Genomic DNA, 19496 nt, shown 5'->3' with positions numbered 1-19496 from the left:
TGGCTGCTCAAATTAGGCGTGCAATCCTAACTTTCTAGGGGAGGGCTACATTTTGATAATATGAATGTTAAATTTTTTTTTTTTTTGATCGGATATGATTGTTAATTTGATAGCAGACAAGTTGTTTAAATTAAAATACTACTATGAATAGAAGATTCTTCTCTCTCTTCTTAAATTGTCATTATTGAATGAAAAATTCTAGAGACATAAATAATTTGACATATGATATTTGCTATGTGACAAATTATTAGCGGAAGATAAAAAAATCTAATGTCAATAGTGAATCTAGATAAAATAAAATAAAAATTGTCAACTCAAATGGTATGAAAAATGTTGTCAAAATTTTTATTGAGAGAAATTTATATTATGTTAGCTCTATTATATATATATATATATATATATACACACTCTAATAAGAGACTTCTAAAAAAAAGACTTTCTTATTATAATTACGTAATTTATTGATATTATTACAAATTTACAACGAAGGGTGATGTTATTTCCACAAAAAAAAAAAAAAATTCTAAAGTCATTCACAACTTGTTATCATGGATTAAAAAAAAATGAAAAATTTATCACTTACTTTACCTATCAAATGCAAGCTTTTAAAGTAAATCCCATAAAGATATTGATTCAATTATTTGGTATAGAGTTTCCAAATTGAAGAATGAAACACAGCTTTTTTTTCATAATTTTTGTTCACAATTTGCTAAATTTGTAGATTATTATTGGAACAACATTATTTTCACATGAACATACAATTAACAAAATTTTTATTATGTACTAATTATAATATGCCACCTTGGCAATAATGAAAAAAATAAAAAAGTTAATGTCACCGACTGATTGTGAAAGACATCTAAATATACATATACTTTATAATTAAAACCAACTGATAGTGAACACTAAATAAGAATGTTATAGTTTAAAAATTAAAATTAAAATTAAAATTGGAAAAAGTTTGCCTTCAACCCGTTATGTGGCAATTGATGAAGTTATCTACGTGTAATTTATTCACAAATCACATCACTCATTAAATAAGCTATATGATGAAGAGACTAAATTATATAAGGATATGGTGTAAAACTCAAGTTTTATACTCTCCAATCCCAACATGTCACGTCATCTTATCATATATTAAAGAATAAATACAACTGCACCTTATCAATTCTAATACCCATCTAAAAATTCAACTAAATTGGGAGTTTATTAAGATATTATTAACTATAATAAGATCTAAAACATGAATTTTACACTCCATCCTTACCAAATTCAGACTCTATGAATTTTTTTTTTTAAGAAACTGACATTGATGTATATCCAAAATGGCTTAATTCTTGGATATACAGTACTGACTTTAAACCTTTTTAATTCACACTCATTTTTCGATTCCCGATGTGAGATTAACCCACAGTTTTTTCTTTTGAGAATACTAAGTATTTTAACACACACACACGCATGGGGAGATGTGAGAAGGTCTTAAACAAACTAACAGTAGTATATATCCAAAAGGGTCTAACTCACATAAAAAAATTGTCTAACTTTTGAATACACAGCATGACTCTATGATTAAATATACACGTGAATAGTTTTATAAATTATCACATAATGAGTTGAATGAGATTCATTTGAACCTAGTTTGGAGTAAAACTTTGTCCATTAAAATATATATCCATAAATATTAATGCATGTTTTTAAAGAAAAATGTAACTTATTTGTAATTAATTATGAATTAATAAGGGTAAATTGCAATTTTTTTTTATATAAAATAAAATTTCTATTCTAGCCTAATCTAAGTGTATATGTATGTGAATCTCCCTCCTAGAGACTTGAACCCCGGCTCTTACCCCTACACCCCATAAGCACTTATACTTATGGAGTGACCACCGCACTAAGGGTGTGGTGTGGTAAGGGTAAATTGCAAATTATATCACTAAAGTTTGGGAGTGTTTAAATTTTACACCATGAAGTTTCAAAATTTGGATTTTACCCCCTAAAGTTTAAGGGTGCTTGAATTTTACACCTTGAAGTTTCAGAATTTGGATTTTACCCCCTAAATTTTGGGGGTGTTTGGATTTTACACCCCTAAATTCTAAAATTTTAGGGTGTAAAGTCCAAACACCCCTATATATTAGATAATAAAATCCAAACACCCCTAAAATTTAGGAGGTAAAATCCAAATTCAGAATTGTTAGAGTGTAAAATCCAAACACTCTCAAACTTTAAGAGGTAAAATCCAAAATTTGAAATTTCAGAATGTAAAATCTAAATACCCCCAAACTTTAGTGGTATAATTTACAATTTACCCAATTAATGATTTCCCATGACTTGTCAATTCTCCATATGAAAGAGGGAAAATGTAATTCCTTTGTAATTAATTATGAATTGATAATTTCCCGTGATTTGTCATTTCTCTAGATGAATTGAGGAAAAATGTAACTCCTTTGTAATTAATTATGAATTAATAATTTCCCATGACTTGTCAATTCTCCAAATGAAAGAGTACACTGTATTAATGTTTGAGATACAAAACTTTTTTTTATACAAGATAAAAATTCTACTCTAACATAATTTAAGTGTATATGTGTATGAAACTCCTTTCTAGAAACTTAAGTCCTGACCTTTGCCCCCACACTCTACAAGCACTTATACTTGTGGAATGATTATCGCATAAAAGATGTGCGATGGTAGATACAAAACTTATATAAAATCATTATATGGAACTTTTCCCAACTACTTTATTTGTGAATTGAATAAATTAGGTTTGCACACATTTAAAGCAAGTAGTATCAATTAGGAGCATTAGTCTATTCAGTGGCGGCGCCACGTTATGGTCAGGGTGTTCCCAGGAACACCCTGACTTGAAATTTATATATACAATTTTTTTTTTTTTTTTTTACCCTTAAAATATAAAATAGGAACACCCTCAATTAAAATTAGGAACACTCTCACATTAAAAATATATATATATATATATTTGTTCTACTTTCAAGCCAAAAAAAAAAAAGCCCCAAAAAAAATTTCAACTAAAATCTAAAAAAAAAAAAAAAAAAATTGTAACAAAGAAAAAAAAAATTGTAAGAGCAAAACATCGGACGTGATCACAGCAAGCCCAACATCAAGCCCACTGCCCATGGCAAGCCCAACAGATGACAGAGGCAAACCCATGGTTTCTCAACCAAAAAAAAAAATACAGACCCATCAGAAACCTCAAATCAGTTATTAGAGTTCAGTACATCATCACTAAAACTTTTCTCAAAAAAATTAAAAAAATCAGTAAAGCTAAGCAAACCTAAAAAGGAAAAACAGAGCAACGACGCTCCCCTTCGAAGTTAGATTGATCCACGGTTCCAGTCGCTCATTGGACATCGGAGATCGCCAGATCAGTCCAGCTCCAGTCGCTCATCGGAGATCGGACTCGTCGCCCTCATCGCATCGGAGACGGAGATCGATCCGCAACTCCACATCGTCCCAGTCACAGCGCTCATCGTCGCCATCGCCATCGCCGTCGTACATCGCCGCCGTCGCCCAGGAATTTCTCTCTCTTTTTCTCTCTGACTCTCTCTCGGTTTCTCACTCTCTCTATACTCTCTCAAATCTGAAATGAACATAGGAATGAATGAAAATGAAATAATGAATAATTGTGTGCCTTTATTTATGACTCTCTCTCTCTTTAGTCATTATTAAATTTATGACTTTGTCTCATTGTTTGTCTCATTGTTGAACTGGTGATCCATGATTGGCTGGCTAAAGCACTCAGTTTTGTTTTGTTTTTTTTTTTTTTTAAGAAACAAGCACTCAGTTTAACACTTTAATTTTTTTTTTTTTTTTACTTTTTGAATTTGGCATTTTGCTTTTGGCTTTATCTTATGATTGAATCTTATCCGTTGGTTGGTGTGTAAATTGTAATGTGTTGGTGTTGGTGTTGCCGTGTTGGACTGTTGGTGCGTATTGGTATTGGACTCAACTCAAAGACATTAATTGTCTTTTAGCGTTATTGTGATTTGTAAAATTGTGATTGTGAAATTTTCTGATTGGTAGCTAGTTCTTGTGAAATTTTCTGATTGTCTTTTAGCGTTAATAATTTAATTAATCAATACATTATAAAAGACAAAAAAAAAAAAAAAAAATTATGTTAGGCTAAACAACAATTAATAATCTTATAATTAATGAAACAATAATATAACAAATTATAATTTATAAAAGACAAACAAATTAATGAAACAACTAAACAATAATAATTAATAATTTATTGATATTTCAAATAAACTTATAATTTATTGTTTATTCTTTTGCTAGAATTATGGACAAATACTTGATAAAAAAACCACGTACCCAAGATTCATCTCTTGTGCAAGATTCATCTCCATCTTCTAAGCGAAGTCGTGTTGACTTTAACTTAGAAAATCTTCCTTCAGATCCTGGGCTACGACAAAAGATATCATCTTATCATCCTAATAATCATGATGAAATAAGAAGACATTATTTAGGAAAAGACCCTTGCCGACCTCCTCATGATTACCCGGTATCATATTTTTCTAGAAAAGCTCCGTTGATTTAAAGTCGAATGGTATGAAACTAGAAATTGGTTGGAATATAGTATAGCCAAAGATGCAGCATTTTATTTTTATTGCTACCTATTTGGGAAAGATGTTGGTAAGCAAGGAGGAAGTGACACTTTTGTAACCAAGGGATTCAGACTTTGGAATCAGCTTGGGAAGTTAGATTCCCATGTTGGAAGAGTTAATAGTGCTCATAACCAAGCTATCAAGAAGAGTGAAGATTTACAGAAGGAAAAGCAACACATTCAAAGTGTCTTGGTTAAGCAATCAAATCAAGATCAAGCTGAATATCAGATTCAATTAAATGCAATAGTTGATTGCGTAAGATTCCTTTTATTCCGAGGATTAGCTTTTCGTGGTCACAATGAATCTCAAAGGAAATTTCCTTGAGCTTCTATAATTTTTGGGGGATCAAAATGAATCTATCAATGAAGTGATGCAAAATACTTGGAAAAATTGCAAGCTTACCCATCTTGATATTCAAAAAGACATGGTGAATGCAATTGCACATGAAACATCCAAAGCCATCATCGAGGATCTTGGCAATGGGTTCTTTTCAATATTAGTTGATGAGTCACGTGATATCTCAGTGAAAGAACAAATGACACTCGTTCTTCGTTATGTGAACAAACAAGAAATTATTATAGAGCGGTTCCTTGGTATTGTACATGTAGCAAGTACCACCGCTTTGTCACTCAAATGTGCTATTGAAGGTTTACTTTGTGAACATAATTTGAGTTTATCGAGACTACGTGGGCAAGGTTATGACGGAGCTAGTAATATGCAAGGTGATATCAATGGTCTCAAAACTTTAATTTTGAAAAAGGAGAAGTCAGCATTTTATGTCCATTGTTTTGCTCATCAACTTCAATTGACATTTGTTGCTGTTGCTAAAAATCACATTAACATTGCTGATTTTTTTTATGTGGTTAGTAATTTAGTAACTGTTGTTGGAGGCTCTTGTAAGAGACGAGATGCTCTTCGAGATGCTTAATTTGCCAGAATTAAAGAAGATTTAGAGAATGGTGTACGAAGAAGTGGACAAGGTTTGAATCAAGAGACAAATCTTAAACGTCCTGGTGATACACGTTGGAGATCATATTATGGGACTATTCTCAACTTGATTTTGATGTTCTCTGCTGTTGTTGATGTACTTGAGATTATTGAAGAAGATGGGCTCTCTGACCAAAAAGTTGAAGCTCGATCTATTATGAGGTCAATTCTATCTTTTGAATTTGTTTTTGCTCTACACTTGATGAAAAACATTTTAGGGATCACAAATGAGTTGTCAATAGCATTGCAAAAACAAAAATCAAGATATAGTAAATGCTATGGATCTTGTTAAAGTGTCTAAGCAACGATTGCAAATGATGAGAGATGATGAATGGACATCTTTATTGACTGAAGTGTCTTCATTTTGTGCCACACATGAAATTCTTATCTTGAACATGGATGAAATATTTGTAGTTAGTGGGAGGCCGCGACGCAACACCCAACAAAATACAAATTTACATCATTATCGTGTTGAGCTATTCTACACAGTCAAAGATATGCAACTTCAAGAGCTAAACAATCGTTTTTCAGAGGTGAATACCGATTTGCTAATTTGTATGGCTTGCTTGAATCCAAGTAATTCATTTGTGGCTTATGATAAGGAAAAGTTAATACATCTAGCAAAGTTCTATCCATATGATTTTCCTGGGACAGATATCTTGGCACTTGACTCTCAGCTTCATAATTTCATTTTTGATATGCGCAACAATGACTTGTTTTTAGAGCTTTAAGGAGTTAGTGAACTTGCTGAAAAGTTAGTGAGCACGAGGAAACATGAGACTTATCTATTAGTCTATTTGCTTGTGAAGTTAGCTTTGACCCTTCCTGTTGCTACTGCAACAGTAGAAAGAAGTTTTTCAGCAATGAAATATATAAAGAATGAACTGCGCAATCGAATAGGAGATCAGTGGATTAATGATTGCTTGGTTGTGTATATTGAAAAAGATATAACTTGTAGCATTGATAATGAGACTATCATGCAACGATTTCAAAAAATGAAAAATTGTAGAAGGCAATTGTAAATTTTATGTATTTACATGTTTTTTTATTGTTGTTGTCAATATATAAAATTTTCTTTTTATTAGATCGTGTAATTTATACTTACTGAGGAACACCCTAGGAAAAAAAACTGGAGCCGCCATTGAGTCTATTTATTTATGCTATTAATAAAGACAAGTGTATCATCATGAACTATTGTTACATATCAACATCATTGAAATATATTTGGGATTCAATCCCCATCTACATAAAAAACTAATTGATATCTTGGTCTAATGATAAAGGGCTATCATAAAGAGCAGATCCCATAGGTTGAAATTCTCTAAAAAAAATGACAAAACTAATAATACTCTATTTTAATTGTTACACTTGAAAAGGATTTATTTAGTTTCTCAAAAACAAAGATTTATTTTGAAATTAAAAATGAAATTGTAGCCCGACTTATTATCATATTGCATGAAAATACTAATATATTTACACACAATCAAATTTCAACATATGATGTATGTTTCATGATAATTGCATTTTATGTCATTATACCAAGATACTAGTTAGTTTTTTGTGTAGGTGGTATTCGAATATTTAATTTCTTATTTGATGATAAGAGACTTTATTAGTTAAATTAACTGAAACTTACAAAACACTGATATATTCAACATTTGAGAACCATTTTTTCTCATGTTTCAATTATCAAAATTGATTATTAATGTCAAGAGTCTTAAAACTCAACTAACATTTCTAGATTTTTTTTCAACACAAACGTAGTTTAACCCCCCCCCCCCCACCTTTCTCCCATAACTATTGAATTATTGAAACAATGTGTCTTCTTATACTATTTTATCTCCTATGTCAATTTGTCTATTCAAACCAATAATGCAACAAAAACATAAGGATTTACATCAATTCTAAATTGAATAATTTTATTGTAAAAGGAAGATAGTTTATGTGTGGTAGATTTGAACTAGCTTAATTGATAACATTTTTTATTACCGATTAAGTGATTGTGAATTGAATTCAACCTACCAAAAAATTAAAAATAAGTGCTTTAGTTTGACAATAAAGAGTAATTATTATGGACTAGACATTACATATTCAATTCAAATTCTATCATGTATGTGTGTGTGTGTGTATGTTTTTCAATGGATCATTTTACCTTCTTTTTTTTTTTTGGAGAAACAATGGACCATTTTACTTTAGTGGTTAGATATATGATCTAAAATGTAGTGATAGTTTATAACCTGATTCAATGAAAAAAATTGTTTTGGGTTACTTAAAGATCAATTTGAAGTAAATTTTGTTTTGTTAAACGTGACAAGATAACATATATTAAAACATACTATAGATATAGTTTATATATATATATATATATATATATATATATATATATATATATATATATATATATATATTGTTAGAAATTAGGCCGGTTTTGATCTATCCCACAAACCATGGCCCATTGACCATCCACATGGGTTATCTGATAAGTAAATTTAAATTTAAATTAACTAATATTTATATGAGTTGTCAAGATTAGTAGTAGAGTAATTTAAGCTTAGCAGCTTGAGTACCTTTAGGGATAACATATATCCGATAGTAGGTGAGTTCTTCATGTATTTAAAGTATTCATATAGTCAAATGAAGACTTACATTGAGTACACATACGTATAGTTTTTGAGTGCTCCCTTAAAATAAGACATCTCTAATAGCCTCACACGAGATCATGAGGAGTTAGTAAAGTAAGCGAAGAACAAGATCCGACAATTTGGTGATCTGTTCCACCAAAGGTATGTGTGTATATGACCCATAGTATTTTATTCAATATATATATTTAATAAAATACATATATTTAACTTGACTGCTAGGAAAAAAAAGAGCTTCATTACCATTGTTTTCCCCTCTTCAAGGTCACGAAAACCCACAACGAGAGGATGTGATTGGTTGGCTTGCTACCAATTAAGATCCATATTTTTCGGTTCTCTTTGTGATAATACATATCTATATGTCACACCAATCTACATGTAATTCACACAATGCATAAATTTTTTTTGGTCATTTTAACTGTTGGGAGTTTTCTGATTTTAATGTTGGTTAATTCCATTGGCAATAGTTGTGATCAAATATCATGATTTGGGAATACTTCATGCTTTGTAACCTTTGAGGCTGCTCAAAGAATTGGTGTTCCAAAATTTTTGCTCCAGCAAAAGTGGCTCTTGCTCAAACAATCGAGAAATGTCACCCAAATGGATCAATAATGGATTCCGATACTTCGCCTACACCTTGTTCGAGGCTTGCGTGAGCGAAATTGTAGAAAATGCTGTCTAATCCTATTTGAACTAGAATTTCCCTTGGTTTTTTTTTTACCTATTTGTACAATTATATAAACCAAGCTTTGATTGATTGTTTTATGGAAAAAAAGTTAATGAATCAATGTCGTAAGAGTATTGGTTTATAAAATATATATATATATATTTTAAATTTTTATAAAAAAAAAATTAATTTTTTTGATGGCTTTTAATATTTTTCATGAACGTAGTGTTAACATTTTTCTAAAATGATTTATTAGCAATTGTCCTAATAATGTCCGTTACCATGAACCTTGTTTTATTTAGAGAAAATACAATCTCACTTGCCCTTTATGTTAATAAATAATAAGAGAGAGAATATTATATCTCTTCTCCCTATGCTTCATAAAATTATTTATTTACCCAGTCATCGGTCCCAAAGAGTTGGTCTCTTGCTTTCACCAGATTCATTTTAAGCATTGCTACCGCAAAGCTAATCAGTTTGTGGACAGTTCTGCTAGGATGAGATCTAATCAAAATTTAAAATTTATTTTTCATGATAGTCTGCTACATAGTATTTATGAGGATTTGCCAAAGACTTTTTTTTTTTTTCAACTTTTTATAATTTGTTTAATGAATCTCCCTTTTACCTAAAAAAAAGAAGGTAAATTCCACTAACATACCTTAAAGTTTAAACTAATGCCAATCAGGTATAGAATTTTTCATAATTAATTGTTTAATCCATAAATAGTTAGTTATTTTTTCTTAACTGATTAAATTGGTAAGTTTTGAAAAATTCTGAATTTGATTGGTATTAGCTCAAATCTTAAGGGTCAACCACCACTATAAACTGTTATTGCGGAACCAAACCGGAAACCGCCACAACAAAATTGTGCAGACCTTGTAATTTGTAGCAGCAGCAGCAGCAACGGTCTGATGAGCTCCATCGTTGCAATAGTATGTAGTGTCAGTTTTTCCAGCCGCCACAATAGAATGGAGACAACTTAGAATATTTTCAGCGACGGTTTATGTGAACCGCCGTTATAACACCCTTTTTTTTTTTCTTTCCTTATTCTTTAAACGGCATCGTTTTCCACATTGTTTTTTTTTCCCGCTACATCTTTACCCTAAATACTCTCTTTTCCCTCCCAGTTCTCCACTACACGATCACACACACACACACACTCTCTATCTCTCTCTCTCTCTTCAGTACAGAAAGCTTGCTCTCTTGCTCGTGAGTATCATCTATTTTCTTTAATGAATTTTGTGCCTTTTCTTTTCATTATTTAAAAATTTTCGTTTTATACTTTGATTGAATTGTGATTATGTTTGTTTTACACTCACTGTTGTTGTAAACCAGAATTTGCTGCTTCTAATTTTTGTCTCTAGTCTCTACTATGCACTTAGATTTCGATTTCTTTCTATTTTATATTGTTGTTCCATAGTGATTGTTAGATACTGTTTATCAAGCTATATATATATATATATATTTATTTATTTATTTCTTACATTTTATTACTCTTTTTGTGTTGTTAAATTCATAGAATTTTTTTTTGGATGGCTATGCTTTTCTTGATTTAGAGTTAGGCTTGAACCCAATTCCTCATTATTGGTGTCCCCCGATCCAATTGTTATTTCTCTTGGTCCAAACTTGGAGGTACATAGGCCATTTTGTTAAGTCAAATGTTTTTCATTTGTTAGAAAATGGCGGATTGTTATGTGGATAGATGGACTTCGCAACAAATATACCATTTAACCTTAATAAATGTCTTAGCACCCATCAATTTTTCCTTACTGCCTTAGCACTCATGATTAGGGATTTTGAAATAGCTTTTAGTACTAAATATAGCCTACTACTCAAAATTAATAAATTAGTGATGTTAGCAAAGTACAAATTTTACTACATAACTTATAATAAATTAATGTGTCACCAATTAGTTAAATCACAAAAAAGTAATTTTGACATTAATTTATTATGTTATTAACATCAACCAATTACAACAATTGTCACATCAATTTTTAAATTTAGTGGTTTAGGTCTCTATTAGGAGTGTTTTTTGCTTTGTGTATATTTGGTTTTCTCATGTCCTTTTGGGAATTCAATTGTAAAGTCTTGTTTGGATGGTAAGTATAAAATGAGATTATTTTAGATGGGAATTAACGTTGAAACTGTAAAAACTGTCACTTTCATAAGTTTGAATGCCTAAATGTGAAACTAAATAATTGAAATAATGACTAACCCTTTATGTGCACTTTCATGAAATTCGCATCTCAAAAAGTGACTAAGGATGGGATGATTTTATGTCCATATGTAAATTGTGTGAACTCAGCTATGTTGACTCTAGATGTTGTACATGATCACATAATATCATTTGGATTTAGAAGAGTTATGAGACTTAGATTTTATATGGGGAACAATTGTCTCCAACAACCTCTAGTGGAACTAATGCAAGTCATTTTCAAAAAATCTCTAATGAATGCAGTGATATTCATGCCATGTTGCATGATGTGTTTCTCGTGCAGGATATGGCATCAGAACCACGAGAAGAAGGTCCAAGTGTACAACAATCTATACAAGGTCCCAATGAAGATACAAAATCGGTTGACAACTTGATGAAAGATGCTGAGCAGCCTGTATATAAAGGCTGCAAGAATTTTAGCAAATTATCATTCATTAGGCAGCTGTACCACTTGAAGTGTCTTAATGGTTGGTGCAACGAGTCATTTACCATGTTGCTTCAACTTCTGCAAGATATGCTTCCTTCTGATGCTAAGGTGCCAAAAGACTCTTATGAGTTTGAAAAGATTGTTAAGGATTTAGGTTTGAGTAATGAGAAGAGTCATGCTTGTCCCAGTGGTTGTACGTTATTGGAGAAGGGGAATTCCAATGATGAAGCTTGTTCAGTGTGTGGCTTTTCAAAGTGGGCAACAAATGGGGATGATGTTCAGACTGATACTAATGCTTTGTCCAACAAAAAGAAGAAGAAGGTTGCAAAGATCTTACATGGATCAACCTCTTCTAACAAAAGTGGCAGAAGTAGTTCATTGCGAGGGGTACAAATAAGTTCTGAAGAATACAGACAAAGAGAGAAAGAAGAGATATGTGAGCCGAAGGCTGGATTGTCTAATATAATGGAACAAATGGCTAGCTTCATTCAAGGAATGCAACAACAATCTCGTACTGGTTTCCAGGTTATTAATATTTAATAGTTTATAAATTAATTTAATCTATATTTTTAGTTATTCTTAATTTATTATTGAATATGTTTAGTACATTAACTTTTTTACTTCATCATTTAGGGCATAGACGTGGGTAGTGGTGCTCAGGATAAACAATATCCACACACACAAGGATCATCAGTTGCTAGTCATGAGAATGAGCAGCAGGGTAAGATTTTTTCTTTATGTTCATCATTAATTTGAAATGTACTTATTTTAATATATGTGAAGAAGTATCGGTGTACTATATATGCTTGTATAATGACAACAATAGCTGAGGTATTCAAATTGATTCGTTAGATATTGGATAGTGTTGGTGACATTGGTTATGTAACGATTTGATTTGTTGGAAGTATTGGTGACATTGGGAGTGTTATGCATGTAATATGTTGTTTGTAGTTTATATTTTGTTTGTGGGATGTTGAGAAGTACTGGTGACATTGGTTTTGCAATACTTGTGATCTGTACAGTCATATATGAAAGTAGAGATAATGATGCTACTATTCTCGGGTGAGATTAGATATGTATTTTGGCATTGTTTAATTAATTTCTACAAAAATGGTAATTTTAGATTTTTTTTTTTTGGTTGTTGTTGTTGCAGGTAATAAGACAATCTAGAGGAATGAAGATGGATCAGTCGAAGAGCAAGTCTCTTTTATTCCCCTGTTATTGTAGATATTTAGCGTGGTGATTCAAATGTCGAACTTTTGAAACAAACAATTTGGAAATTGTTGTTAGTTATTATTAACCTATTAGTCTAAAGTACCTTGATACTTAAAAAGTGTAATGCTACTGTATGGATTTTATTTTATTTAATATATGCTACTTTATGCTATTGTGATATGGATTACATATATATGATAATATGATTAATAAGAAATATATTTAGAAATCACATAAAAAAAAAATCAGTTTGGGTTTAATAACTAGTGATTGTATATATATATATATATAAACTATGTATACAGTGATCAATCAAGATTTTTGTTTAAAAACAATCGTTTTGGACCGGTTTGTGCTATTGTGATATGGATTTCAATTTGGAAATTGTTATTAGTTATTATTAACTTACCAAAAAAAAGAAGTTATAATTAACTTATTAGACTGAAATATCTTGATACTTGGAAAGTTTAATGCGACTTTATGGATTTCCTTTTTTTAACATATGCTACTTTATGCTACTGTGATATGGATTTCATATATATGATAATATGGTTAATGAGAAGAGATTAAATTTTATAAGGACGTAATGTAAAATTCATGTTTTACCCCTTTAATCTCAACATATCACACTATTTTATCACATATTTACTTATATACACAATCATACTCAATCAATTCTAATACCCATATATAAATCCAACCAAATTAGGAATTTATTGAGATGTTATTAGGTGTGGTAGGATGTATTGAATTTTAAGTAAAATTTTGATGTGGCAATTACTTATTAGATGGTGTAAAATATGTGTTTAATAACTATATATATATATATATATATATATATATATATATATAGTGATCAATCAAGATTTTTGTTTAAAAACAATAATTTTGGATTGGTTTAAAAACAATTGTTTTTGACCTGTTGCATAAATTATAATACATAGATCAACCCCTAAAACTTATTCTACACTTGTACTCACAAAAACCCTCCAGAGTCACCTGGTTCGACCTGTGTGAACCGTGGAACCATTTGAGGGTCACACGTTATCAAGGATCAACTCTCAACAAGCTGGTCAGTACCTTAGTTGATCTTCCAAATCCAACCCCAAGCTTTTATTTTTTATTTTTTTTATTTAGATATGATTTTAAAAACTGGAAAGACCAAAGAACTGAAAAAGAAATTGCTTACCAGTTCTTTGGCTCAATTGGGATCAAACCGATGGTCGAATCAATGATGTCATAATTAATATAACTTAAAAAATTTAATTACTTTTTATGTGAATTTAGAGTTTTTATAAATTATATTATGAAAATATAGAAAAGAGATATTTTTTAAAAATTTGTAATTGTTGACAAAGTATAATTTGCTATTTAAGTTCTATATTTTTATTTTTATTTTTATAAATAATAGTTTAATAGTTTAACTTTAATTTTTAAATTATAACTGTTTATTCAAAAAAATAAAACTAAAATCAAAGGTCCAAAACATTGGAATAACTAGACAAGTCATTCCATTCCCTCCAAAAAAAAAAAAAAGTCATTCCATTCCCAATGACACACATCTTTTTTCTCCCCTTAAATCTCTCCCCCACATTTTACCACTTACCATTAGTTTAATCGCCGCACAGGTTCTCGGTTTTTTCAATTGAACTACCATTTTTTTTAATAAACTTTTGTTTTAATTTTAATTTTTATGATAATCAGACTAGATTGGTGTTCGGTCTTTTATTAAACCAACTAGTTCGGTTTAATTTTTAAAACCATGATTTTAAATTAGTAACAAAAAGGGTTGCTCTATCCCAAGCGATTTCTGAATTCTAGATTGGATGAGGCACATTATAATGTATAATCTCAACCCAAGAGAGTCTTAAGTCTTTTGCCAGTTAATGTAAATCTCTAAAAAAGTTTGTCCTTTGAAGCCATGGAAGCGATGAACCGGTTCAACTGCCACACCTATCTTACATTAAAATGGTTTGATCACACTCCTTCAAACCCAAGAAAAGGTATCAAATAACAACCATCTTGATTCTTGACCCATGGTTGAACCTTTTGACCGGTCAAACCTTACCCTTATCTTTTTGCAGGCATTAGTATTACTGATGATGCTGAAATCGTCAGTTGAGTAGGTTCGTCTAGATGAGTCAGCACAGACTTCGTCTTTGTACCTGCAAAGACGACAATAGAATCCTTCTCCTTAAGTGGTCACCGGTGTGGTGCCAGCCACAAAGTCTCCGATGGTAAAGTTAGTAATGAGAAATGGCAAAATAGGTTTGTAAGAATTAGATTGAATAGAGTATTCTTGTGAGTATGTGTGTATGTCCCTTCTTTGGCTCTTAGGTGTGCCTTATATCCATTTTCATTCTTTCTAGCCATTGTACCCTATTCATGGTGGTGTAATTGCTTCTTTTGTAACGCTCTGAGCTCATTCAATGTGGGCTTTGATGGGTCTCCAACGATCTTCTTGGCTAATTAGTAATTGTCCGAAACATTGAATGCTCCTCTTTATGGCGCTCCTACCATCGTCCATGCTGAGGAGGGATGGATGATGGTATTTGATGGGTTTGTTTGGACTGAGATTTTATTGGTCCTATCAACTGCCCCCCCCCCCCCCGTCCTATGGTTGTCGTTACGTGTAATGACGATCATAGGAAGATGGAAGGTTTTTTGTTCAGACGTGACCCTTGGGGTTTCGTGTTAGTCGCATTTAATGAGTAGTGATGGCACCTTACGCATTGTGGCCATGTGGCACATTTTGACTAGTGGAATTCAATGCTTCACTCGTGTCCTTTGGGTTTCTCGTTGATTTTCAGTTTTTTGTGCCCAACTTTTATAAAACTTGTCCTCTTTTTCTCTTTCCTCGTTACTTTCTCTTCTTTGCGCCATTGTTTTTCTTCTTTGAGCTTCCTGTTGAGTTTCTTCTTTTTGGGATTTGTCCCTTTCGAGGTACGGTTTCTTTCCTCAAGCTTTACTCTTTGTAGCAAAAAACATTGTTGGTATTTTTCTTTTTTCGTTTTAGGGTTTGGAGGTTTTTTTTTTTTTTTTTTCATGGTAGATAGCTCTGAGGTTAGGAGACTCTGTCCTTCCCTTTTGTTTTTCTTTGCGTGCTTAGGGGCTTCTCTAAGCTCTTCTTGCTCTTTTGGCTCTTCAATTGAGGGTTTTGTGTTTGGGGGTAGTGGCTTAAGTCTAGTGTTGTCTGATCTACTCCCTTTGCTTCGTGAGTATGTGGATTGGTTTAAGGGAATAGTGGGTGAATTGAGAATTATGTCGGAAGTGAGGTCCAACGAGCTAGAAACTGGGTTGTCATCTAGCGACGACCCTGTTGAGGTTGAGCTGGAGTTGGATATCGCGGCTTCTAGCTAAGAGAGGTTAGGGCTTTTCATGCCCTCGGGGAGGCATGTGGTCTAGATGCTGAGACACTCTTCAGGTTTAAGAATAGGTTTCAATTCCCTGAGAGAGTTAGGGTTCGTCTTCCTCATAGAGAGGAATGGGCCTGTCATTTTTCTCCTGGGGAGGTGTGTTTTTATGAGGATGTCTTCCTGAGCGGTCTTAGGTTTCCCGTTCATCCCTTTATCATGGAGCTTCTGAATCACTTCAACATTGCTCCCACGCAACTTATGCCAAACTCGTGGAGGATTGTGATCAAATGTATGGAGATATGGATGGTTGTCACTGAAGGGGACATGATTAGGGTGGACAAGTTCACATATTTGTACCGTCTAAAGGAGTCAAAAGAGAATGGGTACTATGAACTTGTGCCCTGGGTCAAGAAGGCTAGGATCATCACGGATCTATGATTATCCTTCCAATATTGGAAATCGAGGTTTTTTTTGTGTCTAGGGACGAGTGGGAGACTCCTTTTGACGAGTTCTAGGGTGACATTCCTAGGTTGATTCGTCGTTGGAGAACCTTGAGTCTAGGTGCGTCAAACTTCTGCAAGTCTTTGTCCTTTCTTCCTTTCTCCTTTTTTTTGTGGCTAATCTTTCTATTTGTTGTGCAGTTAAAAAGCGTCCAAAGCTCAAGAGCAGGTACAAGAGGCGAGTCGAAGCAGCTACTAAATACACCAAGGCCATTGAACACTTCGACGACTTGGTTAACCCCAGAACCTTAGCTCGTCACTGCCTCGATCTGGAGCCTTCCCCCTTTGTTCTACGTACCATTGAAATTGAAGAGAAGAAGAGTAAGTGTTTACTTGGTTTGATACTGCTTGAGTTTCATACATATATATATATATATATATATTTATTTATTTATTTACAAGTGTTTCTCTTTCGCAGAGATGATGACAAAGTTTAACCAGGGGATGTACGCCAAAATAAGGGCCAAGAAGAACGAGCCCCTTTCCTAGCTCGAGAAGAAGGTGGTGCATCTGATGGAGAAGGGGAATCTCGTCACGCCAGTTGCCTCCATTCCTAGGGCTGCAAAGACTTCGTCTCCTACCACCTCGGTGGAAGAGATCACTCCTCGCCCAAAGAAGCAGCAGGTGGCGGATAATGGTAAGGAGAAGGCTGATTCACGCTCATCTAGCGTTTGGGACGATGCCAGCCTGGCACTGACAAGGGTGCAAGATGACTTCACAGCTGAGGAACTTAAGGCCTTTACTGATGTACCTTCCAACGAGATCGTGAGTCATCATATTCATAAGCTCATCTAGGTAAAGTACTTGTATCACTTATTTTTCTTCTCTTTTCCTCCTTTGTGTGGATCTAAAAGCTAGATGCTCTGTGTGAATTCTTTTTCAGGTCCTGGGGGAAACCATTCACATCACCACGGAGTACCTGAGTCAGGAGGTAAACGCCACGTTAGTGGAGTCTAGGGTGGAGGCTCTGGAGGCAGAGAACTCGAAGCTAAGGAAGGATCTCATTGTTGCCATGAACGAGGCCAACACTGCCAAGGAGAAGGCTAAGGTCTTGGGTGACGATTTGAGGGCTGAGAGGCACCTGACCTTAGAAAAGGGCGAACAACTCCAGGCTGCAAAGGAAAAGGTCAAGACCATTGCTGTCAAGGCTGTTGAAGCCTTTCAACAGACTTACGAGTACAACACTGTGCTCTTTAGTTGGTATTACAAGAGCTTTGAGCTTCTTTGACGGTACCTCGTCAAGCATCCTATTGACGCGGACTTGGGAGGTTTGGACCTGGAGGAGGTTGGCAAGGAAATGGAGGCAGACAAATCTTTTCAGTTCGTTGCTGTTGCTCCTGAAGGGGACGCTTTAGAGCCCGCTCCTGCTGGTGGTGACAAGGCTGCTGCATGAACCCGTCTAGCACACATATATGTTTCCTTTTTTTTTTGGGTGCCCAATATGTTTTTGGGCTTCTAATTTCAAGACAATACTTTTCTTTTTTGCCCCGTGTTTTTTGGGGCTTTTAATTCTCGTTTATGGACAAGATATATTTATGCTATTGCTTATTTCCATACCTTTGATGGCTCTTTTCTTGTTATGTTTTGATGCATGTGAATGGTGCCTTTGTCAGAGTCTTTGTTTGCTTATCCATGTCTTCGTCATTTTTTAGATGATTCACATCCTTCTGTGAAGTTCTCTTTTGGGTTCGTCAATGATTTACTTCCGTCTAGTGGAATCTTATCACTTAGCCTTGTTTTAAGTGACTTACATCCAATTAAGGAATTTTGTCACTTTAGCCTCGTCAGTTATTTACATCCGTCTAGCGAAATCTTATCACTTAACCTTTTTTAGGTGACTTACATACAACTAAGGAATCTTGTCACTTTGGCCTCGTTAGTGATTTACATCTGTCTAGCGGAATCTTATAACTTAGCCTTTTTTAGATGACTTACATCCAACTAAGAAATCTTGTCATTTTGGCCTCGTCAGTGATTTACATCCGTCTAGCGGAATCTTATCACTTAGCCTTTTTTATTTTATTTTTTTAGGTTTGCACGTAATGAGATGGAATATTGGCTGAATAGTATTTTTATTACTTTGTTTCAAACGTGGATACAATTGCCTCTTACATTTATTGATGATACTTCTTCAGATGCTTGATATTCCATGGCCAGGGCAGTTTCTTCCCGTCCATTGTCTCCAGGTGGTAGCTGCCTTATCTTGAGTAGTGGATGATCTTATAGGACCCTTCCTAAGTTGGCCTGAGCTTCCCTTGGGTTGGATCCTTAGTGGCTAGTGTGACTTTACGCAGGACGAGGTCTCCTATGTCGAGTCTTCTAAGCTTCACCCTCTTGTTGTAGTATTCAGTCATTTTCTGCTGGTATTTCGCCATCTTCTGAGATGCTCCGTCTCTTACTTCGTCTAGGCAGTCTAGGTTGACTCTCAACTAATCGTCGTTGTTGTCTCCACTAAAAACTTCTCTTCTCATGCTGGAGATCCCTACTTTAACAAGAATTACTACCTCGGTGCTATAGGTAAGCCTAAAGGGAGTTTCTCCTGTCAGGGTTCTTGCTGTAGTTCTGTAAGCTCATAAGACACTAGGCAGTTCTTCTGGCCACGAGCCCTTTGCTTGTTTCAGCCTTGCTTTGATGATCTTCAGCAGCGTTTGGTTCGTCACTTTTGTCTGCCCGTTGGCTTAGGAGTGTCCTAGAGATGAGAACTGGTTCTTGATTCCCAATCCTGAGCAAAAGTCTCTGAAGTCTTGGCTGTCGAATTGTCTTCCGTTGTCCGATATGATCGTCTTGGGTATTCCAAATCTGCAACCTATGTTCTTCCATATGAAGTTTTGGATCTTTGCTACCGTGATGGTCAGTAGTGCT

The 19496-nt window shown here is 33.6% G+C and overlaps 2 protein-coding genes across 2 annotated transcripts; both read left to right on the top strand.

Moving 5' to 3' along the window:
• The first annotated feature begins 5052 nt into the window (after positions 1 to 5052).
• LOC142620391 (uncharacterized) lies at positions 5053 to 6346 on the top strand. Its single transcript, XM_075793764.1, has 2 exons — positions 5053 to 5350; positions 5910 to 6346. Exons 1-2 carry the CDS (start codon positions 5053 to 5055, stop codon positions 6344 to 6346), a joined length of 735 nt encoding a protein of 244 aa, XP_075649879.1.
• A 3652-nt stretch (positions 6347 to 9998) lies between these two features.
• LOC142619114 (uncharacterized) lies at positions 9999 to 12950 on the top strand. Its single transcript, XM_075792180.1, has 4 exons — positions 9999 to 10130; positions 11420 to 12088; positions 12197 to 12284; positions 12717 to 12950. The coding sequence occupies exons 2-4, from the start codon at positions 11423 to 11425 to the stop codon at positions 12731 to 12733; spliced, it is 771 nt and encodes a 256-aa protein (XP_075648295.1). The 5' UTR covers positions 9999 to 10130; positions 11420 to 11422; the 3' UTR covers positions 12734 to 12950.
• The last annotated feature ends 6546 nt before the right edge of the window (positions 12951 to 19496 follow it).

Source organism: Castanea sativa, chromosome 12, assembly GCF_040712315.1.
Source record: "Castanea sativa cultivar Marrone di Chiusa Pesio chromosome 12, ASM4071231v1".
NCBI lineage: Eukaryota > Viridiplantae > Streptophyta > Magnoliopsida > Fagales > Fagaceae > Castanea > Castanea sativa.
Note: the sequence above shows the minus strand (reverse complement) of the source record. Positions and strands in the feature narration are given on the sequence as shown.